The 14,073-nt window shown below is 43.8% G+C and overlaps 1 protein-coding gene across 3 annotated transcripts in view; it reads left to right on the top strand.

Annotated features, from left to right (window-relative positions):
• The window catches only part of stim2b (stromal interaction molecule 2b), a 41,922-nt gene that overhangs the window by 7,644 nt on the left and 20,205 nt on the right, over positions 1 to 14,073 (top strand). For all 3 annotated transcript variants that reach the window (XM_041964615.1, XM_041964616.1, XM_041964614.1), the window contains one exon: positions 11,425 to 11,555. In XM_041964615.1, coding sequence (XP_041820549.1) covers positions 11,425 to 11,555 — 131 coding nt within the window. The remainder of the gene's footprint in view (positions 1 to 11,424; positions 11,556 to 14,073) is intronic.

Raw genomic sequence — 14,073 nt, 5'->3', positions numbered from 1 at the left:
CAACACTACATGCCAACAGACCGAGAAAAACCACAAAAACATGCAGCGATGCACACATGCAAACACATATGTGGAACAAAAATGGCTGAGGTTCCTTTTTTCTTTCTCACCTCCACTTTATTTGGCTGTCCGGTAAGAACGAAGTATTGCTGAAATGGCCAGTTAATTGTAATTCATATGAAAAATGCTAAACATTTGCTGCTTTTTAGCTCCTAAAATGCAAGAATTTGCTACTTGGTTTATATAATGTACCATCGGTTGGACAAAACGTCCATTTTTCGGCCATTTTTCATTGTTTTCTGACATTTCATAGACTATATAGTCAATGGATTTATTGCAACAGTCACTATTAGTTCTATAGTTTGCGGAATAAAAGGCCGATAGGGGTCACAGCCTTGTCCTGTTATGTGAGTGGCATCCTGCTGTGATAATACTCGTCACCTTAACACAGGAAGAAGCCAATGCCGTGCCCTTGACAGAAGCCTAAAATTGCCAGCGTGGCTTTCTCGCTTTGCATGCCATTTCCTGGCTAATCACATGTATTCACTGAAGCATTTGTTTGTGCTGCAAGCAAAATCTCGCAGTTTAAATGTTGTGAGCCTAAAGAGAGACCCGCAAAGGGTTGATTCTTCTTTTTAATGTGGATGTTGGACTGTTTGGACATGAGACAGGTGGACAGATTTCACATTTTTGCGACAGAGCAAAATAAGCCAAGAGATGTTATCTCTACAGCCGATACGCCGTTCAAATTCTGGCAGATGGATCTCTCTCTCTCTCTATATATATATATATATATATATGTATACAATGTATTTGAGTGGGATTTAAAGTTAGACAGTGGACGTGAGGAGCTGTCCCCTCTGATTTCAGGGACTTTCCCTTTGCAAAGGGCACGTGATGTGGTGGCCTGGGCGAGAGGGGCAAAGAGCGGTGTGGATTTCTTTGGTATGCCGGCCCCTCTCAAGTCTGTCTCTTCCAACTTTGAGCTCTGACCTGTGCTCATAACAAACAAATATGCGAGTCGAGGCCAAACACAACAGGGGATGCAAATGCAATAAATGAAGAAAACTGTAGAAAAAGTGGCCTCAGGATACATTTTTGTGATGCTTGCAGTAGCAGTATTATTAGGATGGGATTATATATTCCAACTAATTTGATTTAAAGCTGCTATGATGAATATTTTTATATTAAGACTATGTCAAATAACTGTATTTAATGTGAAAGGGGTTAAGGGCTCATTGGAGCATTTCAGCATCTTTTAGCTCCTTGTTTTGGTTTTTTGGCCCACATCTGTGCTGTTTTGGTTCACTCTCACTGCTGTCATCAGCCTGCCCCAAACGGCAGCACTTGAATGCTTTTTTTGTTTTTTTACCCATGTCTCATTTGGGCGCTGTAAGACTGTGGTGAGTTCACAGCTAATCCGTTGTAGTGCTGCTAACAGTAGCATATCCGGACCAACAGGTGGGTCCTCAGGAGCCACTTGGCCTTGCCTTGATCTGTTCCAAAATGGGTCCAGTGTGTATTACACATCAAAGCACCTGATAACAACAGAATGACTTTCATTTGCTTTCCTCTCCGGCAGCAAGTGGGGCAAAGGTCTGTCGAAGGTATAAGATGCAGGCAGTTGGTGTCCATATTGCCAGTATGAAATACAGCATGTTGACATTTGGTCTCAGTGTCGCTGCTGTTAATCCTCTCTGATGCATCACAGGTCAAACTGCTTTTTTTGTTCAGATTTGATGTGATTTGGATTCAACTCTGCAAATCTACTTAGCTATTGTCTGAAGCTCATCGCTTACTCTTAGCTTCCATACTAGCATCCATATATAGGAGCACCAAGTTAAAAAAAAAAAAAAAAAACACCAGAATCCTGTCAAGCAGGAAGGTAAAAGACATGCACAGGAAGCTGGCAGGCAGCCAAACCTGCTGTCTGCCGTCAGCCGCAAATTGTCCGAGCGAGACATTCCCTTGCTAACACGGCGACGAAAGCGTCCAGAAGCATTAAATGTGTCTTTTAGTGGCGCTTTTCAAATTGAAGATACAAACGTGCGTCCTTGTCCTGTGAGCATGCAGACGTCTGCTTGCTTTGACAAACCTCGCAGGTTTAAAGGTAGCAGTAAAAGTTTGAACAGGCTGTTCTCAGTGTTCCTTTCCATCACATAAATGTCATTTTAAATCTGTTTCAAGGCCGTGCAGGGGCCCGAGCTCTGGATTTCGACAGTCCAACAATAGATCCGGCAAGATGTAAACATTAATGATAATAAATCCCACAGGAAGCACGAGCAGCGCCGCTCTTCACCTGCTTATTTTGAAGGTGCGGATGTTTTCCTTTCACGGTGTCGTGCCACTAATGAGATCAGGCTTCTTTAACGACAACGTAGCGGTAATATGATCCTTCATGTCTGAAAGATTGAAGTAACAGGAGCCGTGTGGTTAAAGCTGCAGCTGTCAGATGCAGCACACCTATTGATGCAAACAATAGCCATAATAATGTTAATCTTACCAGCAACTTCACACATACTGTCATTAAACCTCGACTGAATGCTAATGTCGATAGCATTTATGGCATGAAATATTCTACATTGAAAACCATCAGTGTTAGAAATGAAAGTGTCCAGTATGAAAGTAAAAAACATTATTCAAGTAGATTTGTGAGCCCTAAAACTAAAAGAGCCCTCAAGTGAACCTGCTTGCTGGAAATGATCAAAGATGTGTAAGTTTAAACGACATTAAAGTCGCTTTTCAGAGTAAAGTATTTCAGCGTTATGAATCTGATTTAAAACTTCAGCCTAAGATTAAAGTTTTCAAATGATTACAGCTGTTTTTCGCCTCCAGGCACATCTGGTTTCCCTTTTTTTTTGTTGCTATTTTTCCTTCTTCTATTTGTTTAGCCAATTTGTGACGAGGTCAGGGAACATGGGGTACCATTACCCTAAAAGAGATGCTTCTCAGAAGTCCAGTGGGAGAGTCTTAACCCTCAGCTTTCCTTTCCTGAGGCTATGACACACATTAGGAACGCTTAATCCCACTTGGGGTTATCCGGTCTGCATCTTCCCGACACTTGTGTGCATGAGTTAGACTAAAGGAATTGATTTTCCCTGGATATCCCTGCTGACTACATGGCCAGTGCATGCTTAGTTCCCATGATGCTTTTCATTGTTCATTGTTAACTCTAGCAGGTCCAGCATGAGATCTCCTCCTCAGCAAAACCCTCTGCTCCCTGTCTGTCTTTCTGCAGGCGTGCAGTCCATTAACCTCACATCCAGAAGAGCATGTCGGAGGCAGAGCGAGCGAATTAAACGACTTGCTCGGCCTCTTCTTGTCTTTTCGTCCTCCCCTCCTGCTTTTCTTCCTCCGGCCAGCCGCATATATCACACATCTCGTGTTCGGCCCTGTTATTGAAACATTCCTAGGACGCCCGGGCGCAAGGAGCGTCTCCTTTTCTGGAAGTTTTTAGATCAGACTCGGTGGGCCTCCACACGTTTTGCTCTAGTTGCCCCCCCCCCCCACTCCCCTTTAAGCTGTGGCCTAAGCAGAGGATTACTGGTGCCCATTAAGGTGGTTTAGATGGGCAAAGGATACCCTGTTTCAGTGGAAATAACTGGGTTCAGCAGGTCAAACACGACAAGCTCCCTATCCCTTATTGAACCAAAGACAGGGAAGTAGAAAGCTTTTATCTGTTCAGTATTTGAACAGTTTTACAGTTGACTTTTGCTGCAGTGCATACTTAAAGGTGCCCTGTGGAGTTTTCTTGTAAACCAACAAAGATTCTGTTTACATTCAAGGTTTCCATCAAACAAAACGTGGACCTACTCATAAAACATTGCTCTTACAGCTCTTGCTCTACAGGGCACCTTTAACATACTCATGAAGTGGTGAACCTCTCTCCATCCTCGCATGAACGACAGCCTTTCCAGGATGTTCCAAACAGGTGTTTTTGTACTATAGGATGTTGCACTCTGTACTGAGGCAGTTTAAGATTTATAGGCTATATCAATAACATTTGACTTGGGAACACTGGAATGACCCCACTGCCTGTGCTGATCCAGCTCCACCTGTACTGTTTGCATAACCTGTGGCTTATTACGTTCAGCAAATTGCGACAAAGATCCTACGGTTCAGGGTGGATCAGGTTCAGTTGAGACATGTTGATCTGCAGCCGGGTGTGTGCGGTTTTGCAAGACTTTGCCTTGGCTGCAAATGGGACTCTGTCTCTGAAGCCATCTGAATAATGAGATTCATTCATCGATGCATGTGGTTTTTAAAGGTTTTGACACATGGGTAATTATATGTTTGTGTGTGTGTGTGTGTGTGGCACTCTTTTGTGTTTGTGTCATGATGGTTTTGCAGCAACACATTGTTCTTCTACCCCGGGGAGTTAGAAAGCTCACCTGTCAGCGAAGGAGTAGCTCAAACATAATGAAAACCCAGAGCCTGCCATGTAAAAACTCTTTTTGAGATCACTTGTTTGATATTTGGAAGAGATGTTTTCCTTCCTGCTCAACAACTTCATTAAGCTTTGTTTTAAAAAGTTTCCTGTGTCACGGCGTCGAATAAGTGAAAGAGGTCAGTTTTTTTAACGTAGACTCATTTTAATAGCTCAAACTGAGAGTAACAGTCAAACTCTTTCTGTATCTTGTTTCTTCATCTTCAACGTTTTCTCTCTCTCTCGCTCTCTCTCTCTCTCTCCCACTCTCTGCACTAGCTGGGTGGCATTTGTAGGAGGCTAATGATATTTGTGTCTTATTCATGGCTGCTGATGAGCTGAAATGGTAGACTCTCCAGAAGCTTTATTTACTTGCCTTTAATACTGACCCGTCAGCTTGACTTATGACACTGCCATATGGGCACCGGTTGCAGGGGACAAGTCTGGTACTCATTGACATCACATTCCTCCCACCTCCCTCCACTTTTTAAACAATTTGAAGCATCTAATTAGTGCCTTCAATGCTGTGCAATGAGGATTATTTCCGCCAAGACATGACTGAATTAATCACAAGGCTGGGTCACACATGCAGGTGGCCCCTGGAGCAAATTGCCCATTTCATGGCTCCTGAGGACATGCAGGAATTTATAAGAATATATGCCTCCGGCGTCATCCATGTGGTAAATGCATACATCAGAAACATGTGAAAGCTGATAAGAGTTTAGCCTGGGGCCTGTGGACCTAATGAAGTGCTGACACAGTGCGGTAATGAACTGTTTGGAGGAAGGTTCAACGGCGGGTGCATCTTGCTGTGTGACCCTCAGGCAGGAGGTCGCCTCAACTTGTAGCTGCTGTTGTTGCTTCAGGGCAGAGGGGTCATGTTGTGAATAATGAGCCAGAGGAAAAAGGTTCAAGGCCGAGCGTCTTATCTGTGTCCGACTGATCTGTATTGTTATTGAGCTCTTAATATTGTCGTACATTAATACAGACAGTAATAGAAAGATGTTTGTGTGGTGTACAATTCTAGAAAATCCCCCATTTTATGAGGGCCAAGTAGAATTTTTGTCTCTATCTGGCATCTTGTGTGTCAGAATAGGAAGGTGATTTCCAGGATGTACAAAGGTGAAACTGAGTCTCTCAATAATTGAGCAATCCTCTAAAGCTAATGCTGGCTAATGACATCCAGCTTACCTACCATGAGGGAAGCCGCAGTGAATTTCTTCTAAATATTAATTGTGTGACAGGAAATACTGTATGTGTTTGAACCTATGTTGAGGTTTCTATGTGGATCTGGCATTGTGGAGTTGTTTTTGATCAGGTTGTGATGTTATTTCATCTATTTTTGTTAAAATGAACGATCAGGAGCTTGTCTCTGAAAGGCCTGATGTGTAGGTGAGGCACATCTTTTTACTGTCTTCAGTGTCTTGCTAATTTGGTGAGGTATTAATGCTCTTAATTACTCATTCAGTCACATATTCCTCCAAAAGAAACACTCAGTAGTTTGCTCTTCATTTCATTGCATTCAGGGGATTTTTGAGGGTGCTATATAGTGCGGTTTCACACCAAGAATTCAGACACACAATAAAATGGCTGAAAGTATATATAGTGCATTATATTTCAAACAGGACGTGATTTCAGACAGTTCACTTAAGTCGCTCGGCTTTAATTGGATCATTGAGTGAAAAGGGACAGGGCTTAGGATTGTGTTGAATTCTTGTAATCTAAGTGCAGTTGTGAAGCTACGCACATGCTGTCGGCCAAATAACTGCTAATACTGCCTGTATGAAGCCATATGCATATGCACATGGTTGCTGGGCAAAATGTGCATGGGATATAAGGTGGGAAAATTGAGTTTTAAAGAAGTTATCACTCACAGAAGTATCTGTTGTGGCCCTTGGGTGTTTTCTTGGAATTGTGTAAACCTTCTCTTCTATATTACTAACTGACTGACATGGCTAAACCAGACCTAAGTGGGCCTCCACGACAGTGACGAATACTGTTTGACCCCAGCAGGCTACCAGCAGCTTTTGTTCTGAGAGTATCTGAGATGTGTTCCCTGTCAGGAGGCTGAAATACCAAGAGGTGAAACTCATCTGTGTGCAAGCCAACCCACTCTCATCTGTTTTAGCCATGCAACGTGTTTGCTGCTTCCGCATCGATCCACCTTGGTCTGGCTCGTTGAGTCTGCCGCCACCTGCCCTGCCGTTCAGCGCCACCGTAGACGCTTGAAGACGTGGATGAATAGGCGTTTTGTATGTGTGCGCAAGGTGCGAGTCTTTCCGTGCCCTTGGTATCTCGTCTTCGTCTGTACTCGAGAGAGGGAGACAATGAGCGCGTCTGTGCCGGAGCAGGAAACAGCTGAGGACACAGAGAAATCTCGAGCAGTTTGCGGGTAAGAAGAGGCCACTTCAGCCCCCCTTTTGGCTCCCCAGTGTCACATGTCAAGCCCATCATATCCTGCTATCTTAATTCCACGTCGCGGCTGCCCACACCCACCCTCCCGCTGCACGGATACTCTTACACTGAATCTGGCTCCTCATCCAAGATCAGGTTTGAAGTGAGGTGGGGGGGAGTTTGTGTGTCCTTCTCCCAGGTGGAGAGCTCAGTCTGTGGGCTACGGGGGGCTGACATGGAGCCTCTAATGCTGCAGCTCTGAGCCCGGTTATCGGCTTCTTCTATTAGACCAAACAGCTACAGCTGCTTTGATTTAAATTATACTTTTTTATGCATTAATTCCAAATACTTTAATCTTTGAAGGTAGATATTTGGAACTATTTACAGCTGCGGATTAATACACATTTGTTGTATTACTTTACTGAGTATTCACAGAAGCAGGGCGCTGTACAATATAAATATACTACAGTATGTCTCTGTTAAAATTAGACACTTAAAAGAAAAACTATTCTGTGGAAGTTCTTATGGACCAGTTGCATAAATAGAAAATCCATTCCTGTCGCACCACGGAGAATCAAAATGCAGGAAAGCTAATTTTACTCCTAATGCTGTCACTTCTGTCGTATCACCACATCAAAACCTGCAGGAGAAAATCTTCATCTGGCACTTTGGTGTGTTCAAGTGTTCACCCAGAATGCTGCGGTGTGAGGATGCTAGCTCTATTCAGTCACATAAACATGATGTCCGCGTGTCTCAAGGGATCAGGTTCAAGGAAGTCCCCCCCACCCCCCCAAAAAAAAATCACTGTAAACACATCAGGCACACACTCCTTCCTGTCTGCGTCTCCTGTCACCTGCTTCACAGTTTTCTCTGAAAATAAAGACAGAAGCCTCTTAATGACATGCATATATCGTGCAAAAAAAAGAGTGTTTTGAAGCTTTGGGATTCACTTTAAAGGAGGCAGCTGACAGCTAAATGCTTTTGTTATCAGATTCTTTTGAACCGAACCTGCCGCCCTCTGTGACAGCTTGCACACATTCGTGAGTTATGGCAAAGTGAATTACTGTATAACTGCTTTCGCTGCTCTGTGTGTGTGTGTGTGTGTGTGTGTGTGTGTGTGTGTGTGTGTGCGTGTGTGTGTGTGCATGCACTGAACATCTGCATGTGTGTGTGTTTGAGCGAGGGAGACCTCTGCCATTGTTACATCCTGACAACTGGGAGCCTGGTGGGTTAAAAATAACGCAGCGCTTTCCAATTTTGTCATCTTTTGGGTCCGCTTCGCCCGTCTGTTTTGATTTCGCGTGCGTCCCCCCGGAATGCTCGGGGTCACCGACAGCCACTTCCTGTCACATGGTTCCTCATTGTAGTGCCCGCAGCTGTCCCTAAACATACTCAAACACACTCAAAAATAGGACACCAGGGAGGGAAAGGCTTGTGCTGTCATATTTCTGAATTGCACACTAGGTGGCCCAGCCTAAATACTGTCACTGCTTTTTTTTTTTTTTTTTTTGTTTAATCTCAGAATTATCTTTTTTCTCCATCAGCTTCAGAAGTTTCATGAAGGGTTCTGCACACATGCAGAACAGAATCAGGCCACCACTATAGAAAGAAATGACAATAAAACAGAAAGATCAACTTCATAGAAAGTTGTTTGTGGAAGTATGCTGTTATCAGCTCGGATGTCTCTGCAAAACAAAGGCTTCAAGTTAAAGAGGGATTCGCAAATTGGATGTGCAGCCATCTGTGTGTGTGTATGTAAAACACAAGTAAAGTATTTGAGTTTTCTGCCTGTTTAAATAACCAAACAGCCAAATAGATATGCATGCTATGCAAACGGCAGGCTATGTAAACTGCACAGGCGAGCTAAGCAAATGCATTATGTCACTTGTTCTCAAACGTCAGATGCTTTTTGACTGGAGACAGATGGACACTGCTGAAATAAGGCTCATTTTAAAGTGTTAACAGGGTAATTCACAGTGTTCTGTGGTTTTGCGTTCCTCCTTTTGAGTGCACAGTGTTTAGCGCTTGTGCACCAGACGGTTTGGCGGAGGTCGAACAGGCCGATCCTTGTTTGTTGCGCACCGTGTTGTCATACCAGGAAGTAGCTGGTGATTTTTTTTTTAATTGCAGCAGCTTAGTCGAAACACAAGTTAAACATGTTGTCCAGAGCTACCACATCGTCATGTTAACAGGTGGAGATTTTAAAAGCGCTCTGGTTTCACCTGCTCCAGCCAACCTGCTTCATCTGCTTTCACCAAAACAAATGATCACCGTGTTATATAACCTCTGTCGCCCAGAGGCTCGGTCCAGTTGCAGCCCATTCGACATGGACATCCTCCCCAGTGTCCTCTCATCCAAACATAGCGCGGGCACACGTCCAATCAAATGTCTCCTTTTGCTTCTTCTGTGGATTGCCAAGTGGCAACTCTATAACTTGATAAGTCTTGTTTCAGTAAACAGATCCTACATCAAAAAGTCACTGAAAATGCCACATGGTTGCCTATATACTATACTATACATGCTTATGGATGCAATTTTAAAAAAATTTCTTGCATCCAAAATAGTTAATTGCAACTTTTTGCTGTATTTAAGAAGATTGCATGTATTTTATCATGTGCTTTTCAAATATAAAAGGAACAGTCTAATGTTTTGGAAATTTGCTTTATGCAGACTTTAGTTGATGATTACGACTTTTCTTGCTTCTGTCGGTTAAGTATGGAGCTAGAACCAGTTGCCAGTTAGTTTAGCTTAGCATGAGCTAAACTAACTGGCATTGGCTCTGTCCAAAGGCAACAAAAAACCCAACAAACAAACAAGATAAAATGTGTTAATTAGAGAGCTTTAGAAGTCGTGGTGGTTGTTTTTTTATTGTTTTTTTTTTACACTTGGACAGAGGCAGGCTAACAATTTCCCCCTGTTTCCAGTCTGTATGCAAAGCTAAGCTAACTGGCTGCTGACTCCAACTTCGTCGTTACTGTGCAGACTTGAGAGTGATTTCGAACTTCTCATCTAACTCTCGTCAAAAAAGTGCACTTCCCCAAAATGTCAGACTTTTAAACTCAAGCTCATGCTCCAAATGTATGTAAATTGTTAAGCTTTGTGCATCCAAAATCGTTATGTTAAGTGATATTCACAAAGATTGGACATTTTGGACAGTATAACACTATCTTCTGTCTCTTTTGCTTTGTTTTTTTTTAGGGGCTTCTCTGTTGTGTGGTTAGCTCATCTGGTGCACTACTCATTGCAAGCAGCAACTAGACACTGTGCACTCGTTGTTTGGGTGTTGCTGTGTTTGCCTCGGCTGCTTTGTGTTTGGTCTGAAACAGGAACATTTTTTGTTGGGCTTGGCACTGCTGTGGTCATAGGTTTAAATAGTCGGTTTCTGTCATTTTCTATCCAGTTTATGGAGCTGATCGTGGCTTCAATCGTCTTAAACTGCGGTTTTGGGGTCGTATGTTTACGTGTGTGAGCCACTGTTTCTGTGGTTGCGTGTGTTTCGTGGCTCTGCTGAGACAGTTTGGCAGCCGGCCAGCTCAAACTGTCCGTCGCTTGGAAGGCTGGAAGTAATGGGTTCGTTTCCCCAGCGGGGCGGGAGGGGGACTGAATGAAAACAAGCGGAGGATGCCTGGCGACTCCGCCGGATTGACAAGAGCACACGAGAGAGTCTAGCGTCCGTATTCCAAATCGTACAAGGAAGTGGATTTTAATACATGCGTGGAGGGCAGGTGTGGTCACCCCCATGGAGGGTGGATGGATGGGGGGGGGTCACGCTAGCACAAACTGCCTGTAGCGAGTACTCTGTAAAATGAATCCTCCACTATTCTCCAAGGAAAACAAATATTATGTAATGGACACCGGCGTCATAATATGAGAGGCTAATGGCTGTATCATCCCAAGTATGTGTCATCTCATCACAATCATGCTAAACCAGAAGTTTCTGCTGCCGTTACATAACCTGGCAGCGAATCACTCAGTGAGTCAGCCGCTCAAGACGCCTGGCATTAAAAGCAATTAAAACCAATTTCTGCTGAATAGATGCCATTAGGGCTGCTACCAAGGATTATTTTCATTATTGATTAATCTGCAGATTTTCTTCTCAATTAACTGATTAATTGTTTGGTCAGAGTATTTGAGAAAAACGCCCATGACTATTTCCTGCGGCCCAAACTAATGCCATCAGATCACCAACAGCCTTAAATCCAAAGAGAATCAATCGACTATCATTTTACTACCACAGATGTGCCATTATTTTGTGCTCTCTGTCATGTAATCCCCATTTTGCATCACGTTTTATCTCCTGTATGCCAGGCTTGCAGTTTTCAGTGAATCACACGGCAGCAGTTCCTTGGAAGTCATGGCGTGAACTAACGCCTGTGCCATCAATTAAAGCTCATTTTAAGCTGGCTGGTACAACCTTCGCACACAAGTCCCCGTAATGCTCTAACTAGAAGTGACAGGAAAATGAGGAAGTATGCAAGTAATTGCTAATCTGTTTGCTCCTGACATGGAGACTCTGAACACGTGATCGCTGTGTAAACCGACTCCAGCTGTTTGTTAACCTTCACCTGATCGTTCTCTAACCCGATTGTTTTTGTCCCCCGTAGATCCCTGTCTCATAGTGATGCCACCGTGCATGGGCGAGGCCGACCGCTTCAGCCTGGAAGCGCTGCGGCACATCCACAAACAGCTGGATGACGACAATGACGGGGGAATAGAGGTCAACGAGAGTGTGGAGGTGAGCGCGAGAATGTGAATTTGCATTTTTTTTGACACTTCAGCATGTTGCTTTAGGACATGTGACAAGTCACATGGGTTGAAAACAGCAGCAAAAGCCGAAGGCAAAACCTGTGACCTTTAGGTTTAAGTAGTGGTTTCCAGCCTGGAGTCAGGACCTTCTGACGGGGTCCCAGAGTATATCTGAGGTGGTCAGCAGATATACACAGACATATACATGCTGATTTGATTATCCTGGGAAAAGAAAGAAAATGTTGTTCCTGTCAAACAAAAATAATGTGTATTTTTACTGACTTCTTTCTAAATTTAGCCATTTTATTGTGAAATACCGAATAATTTGATGAAGATGAATTAACTCTTTGGTTGCTCACTATCATGTGCATGCTAATGAATCAGCCCCAAATGGGAATTAGATGTGTCCATTTCAAACGATTTCACTGCCCACACACTTCAGTGCTTACTTAACGCTGGCATGGACGTTAAGTAATACAGCCACTAGAGGGCAGCTCAGAGTCGAGAGTTTCTGACGTCAGCAAACATGGCGGCGGTGGAGTAATGTGTAGTAATGTACCGGTTAAGCAATTTCTGAATTGATTGGTTCTCATATTGTCAGCATTCGACAGGCTGTCTCGTGCTGCCATTACAGAAAAAATCCAGTATTTTGTAGGTCATAAGGTTAACTCAACCAGGCCGCTTGTAAATGTTTCAAAGATTAACACAAGAATCGTTACCCCGCAGCTCTTAAAGTGGGTTACTACGTAAAGTAAATATTTAGTTCAGCTTTCGGCAGTAGGTCAGGTTCTAATGGTCAAATAATAGTCATCAGAGGAGAAACAGACAGACAGACACAGCGAGAGAGAGACAGAGAGGGAAAGAGACATAGAGAGACAATTAGAGAGAGAGAAGGAGACAGACAGACAGAGAGAGAGAGAGACAGACAGACACACACACGCACACATACTGTATGCTATGTACTCACATGACCATCCTGCACCTTTGAATGGGATGATTAATGTGAGAAAGTGGCATTTATTTTAGATTCTGTGTAAATAAAGTTGTTGTAAGATATTTGCTTGTGATGTAGTTGAAGACCGGTGGTAATGACACTGGTAGAGTGTGTGTGTGTGTGTGTGTGTGTGTGTGTGTGTGTTGGGTGGGTGGTCTGGAGACAGAGGGGACAGGTTTCTGTGAGTGACTGGAGGGGCAGAGCTGACACCTGAGAGCACTCTGACCCGCCGTGCCCTCTGGTCTCTTGGTAATCAGCGACCCCTTGCATTCAAAAGAAACCACTCGGGGACTCGCGGTCACATTTTCTGTGAGTGTGTGCTGGCAGGAGTCATTTTTAACTGGCTGAGAAGTGCTGGTGTGAGAAACAGTTATACCCCGCAGCCCTGCAGTGGCCCCCTCAGCAAAGAGCTGGATGCTGGATGCGTCCTGTCAAAAGACCCCTGACCCCCTCCGGCCCACGTTAAGCCGATGTGTGCCTGTGCGTGTATCACTGGTGCCTGTATGTGCTGCGCGGTATAGGAGCGCCACATTTTCGCCCTTTGTCTTTATAAGGGCACCGAGTCGTGTCTGCTTCTTTCCAGCAGAAAGCCCCGGTTGTTTTTGGCCGCCGCTCATTACTGAGGATTTCCAAGCTTCGTCTCTGGGCTCTGGCGGCGGGCAGAGCAGGGTTTCATAACATGATGGATGCTCCTTTCACCAAATTAGTGGCTGTCGATCAGTTACTTTTTTGAAAGAAGAACTTTGCTATGTGGAGCGAAACTGGTAGATTTTCACAGTTAGCTGGGGCGACCAGTTTAGGCTCACACTCCTGCAGATACATTACATTACACAAACCCTGTTTTGTGCAGCCATTTTGAAAACCTGTCACTTCATTTCTTTAGATTTGCAACAGAAAAAAGGCTCAAATTCAGGGTCTTAATGCAACTCCCAATCAAATTTCTCATAAGAAATACCACCTGGCATTATGTTCAATGCTTTTCAGGCCCAAAACATAGTGGCCATGTTTCCATCAACATATTTTCATGCACATTTTGAAGCATCAAATTAGAAAAGGTTGACGGAAATGGCAAAATTTGAAAAAAACATCCTCAATTTCACAACAAAGCCTGCTCCAGGTGATTTGAACCTTTTTCAAGAAAAGGGTTAATGCGCTTAATGATGTAAAGAACATTTAATTCGCATGATTGATCAGTCGTTTCTGCTCCAAGAGAAGAAGCTGACTTAAAATTACATCACTTTGTTGTGCCCTCCTCCTCCTCAATAGTTTAATGGCTTTCCAACTGGAAAACCCCAATTGGCACCGCATACTGCTCATCTCAATGAACCAGCCCCTGATAATCAGTAGTGGATGGAAACAAGCAGCATTTGGATGGAAAACCAGCATGTCTTGGTTTGCCTGAACCCAAAAGGAAATACCCTGTCACTCAAAGATCCAGAGTGCGCAGCGCAGCACGTGAACTGATGAAGTCATGCTATGACCGAGAGTATCAGATGGACGTGTTAGAAATACA

This window comes from Chelmon rostratus, chromosome 23 (assembly GCF_017976325.1).
Source record: "Chelmon rostratus isolate fCheRos1 chromosome 23, fCheRos1.pri, whole genome shotgun sequence".
NCBI lineage: Eukaryota > Metazoa > Chordata > Actinopteri > Chaetodontiformes > Chaetodontidae > Chelmon > Chelmon rostratus.
Note: the sequence above shows the minus strand (reverse complement) of the source record. Positions and strands in the feature narration are given on the sequence as shown.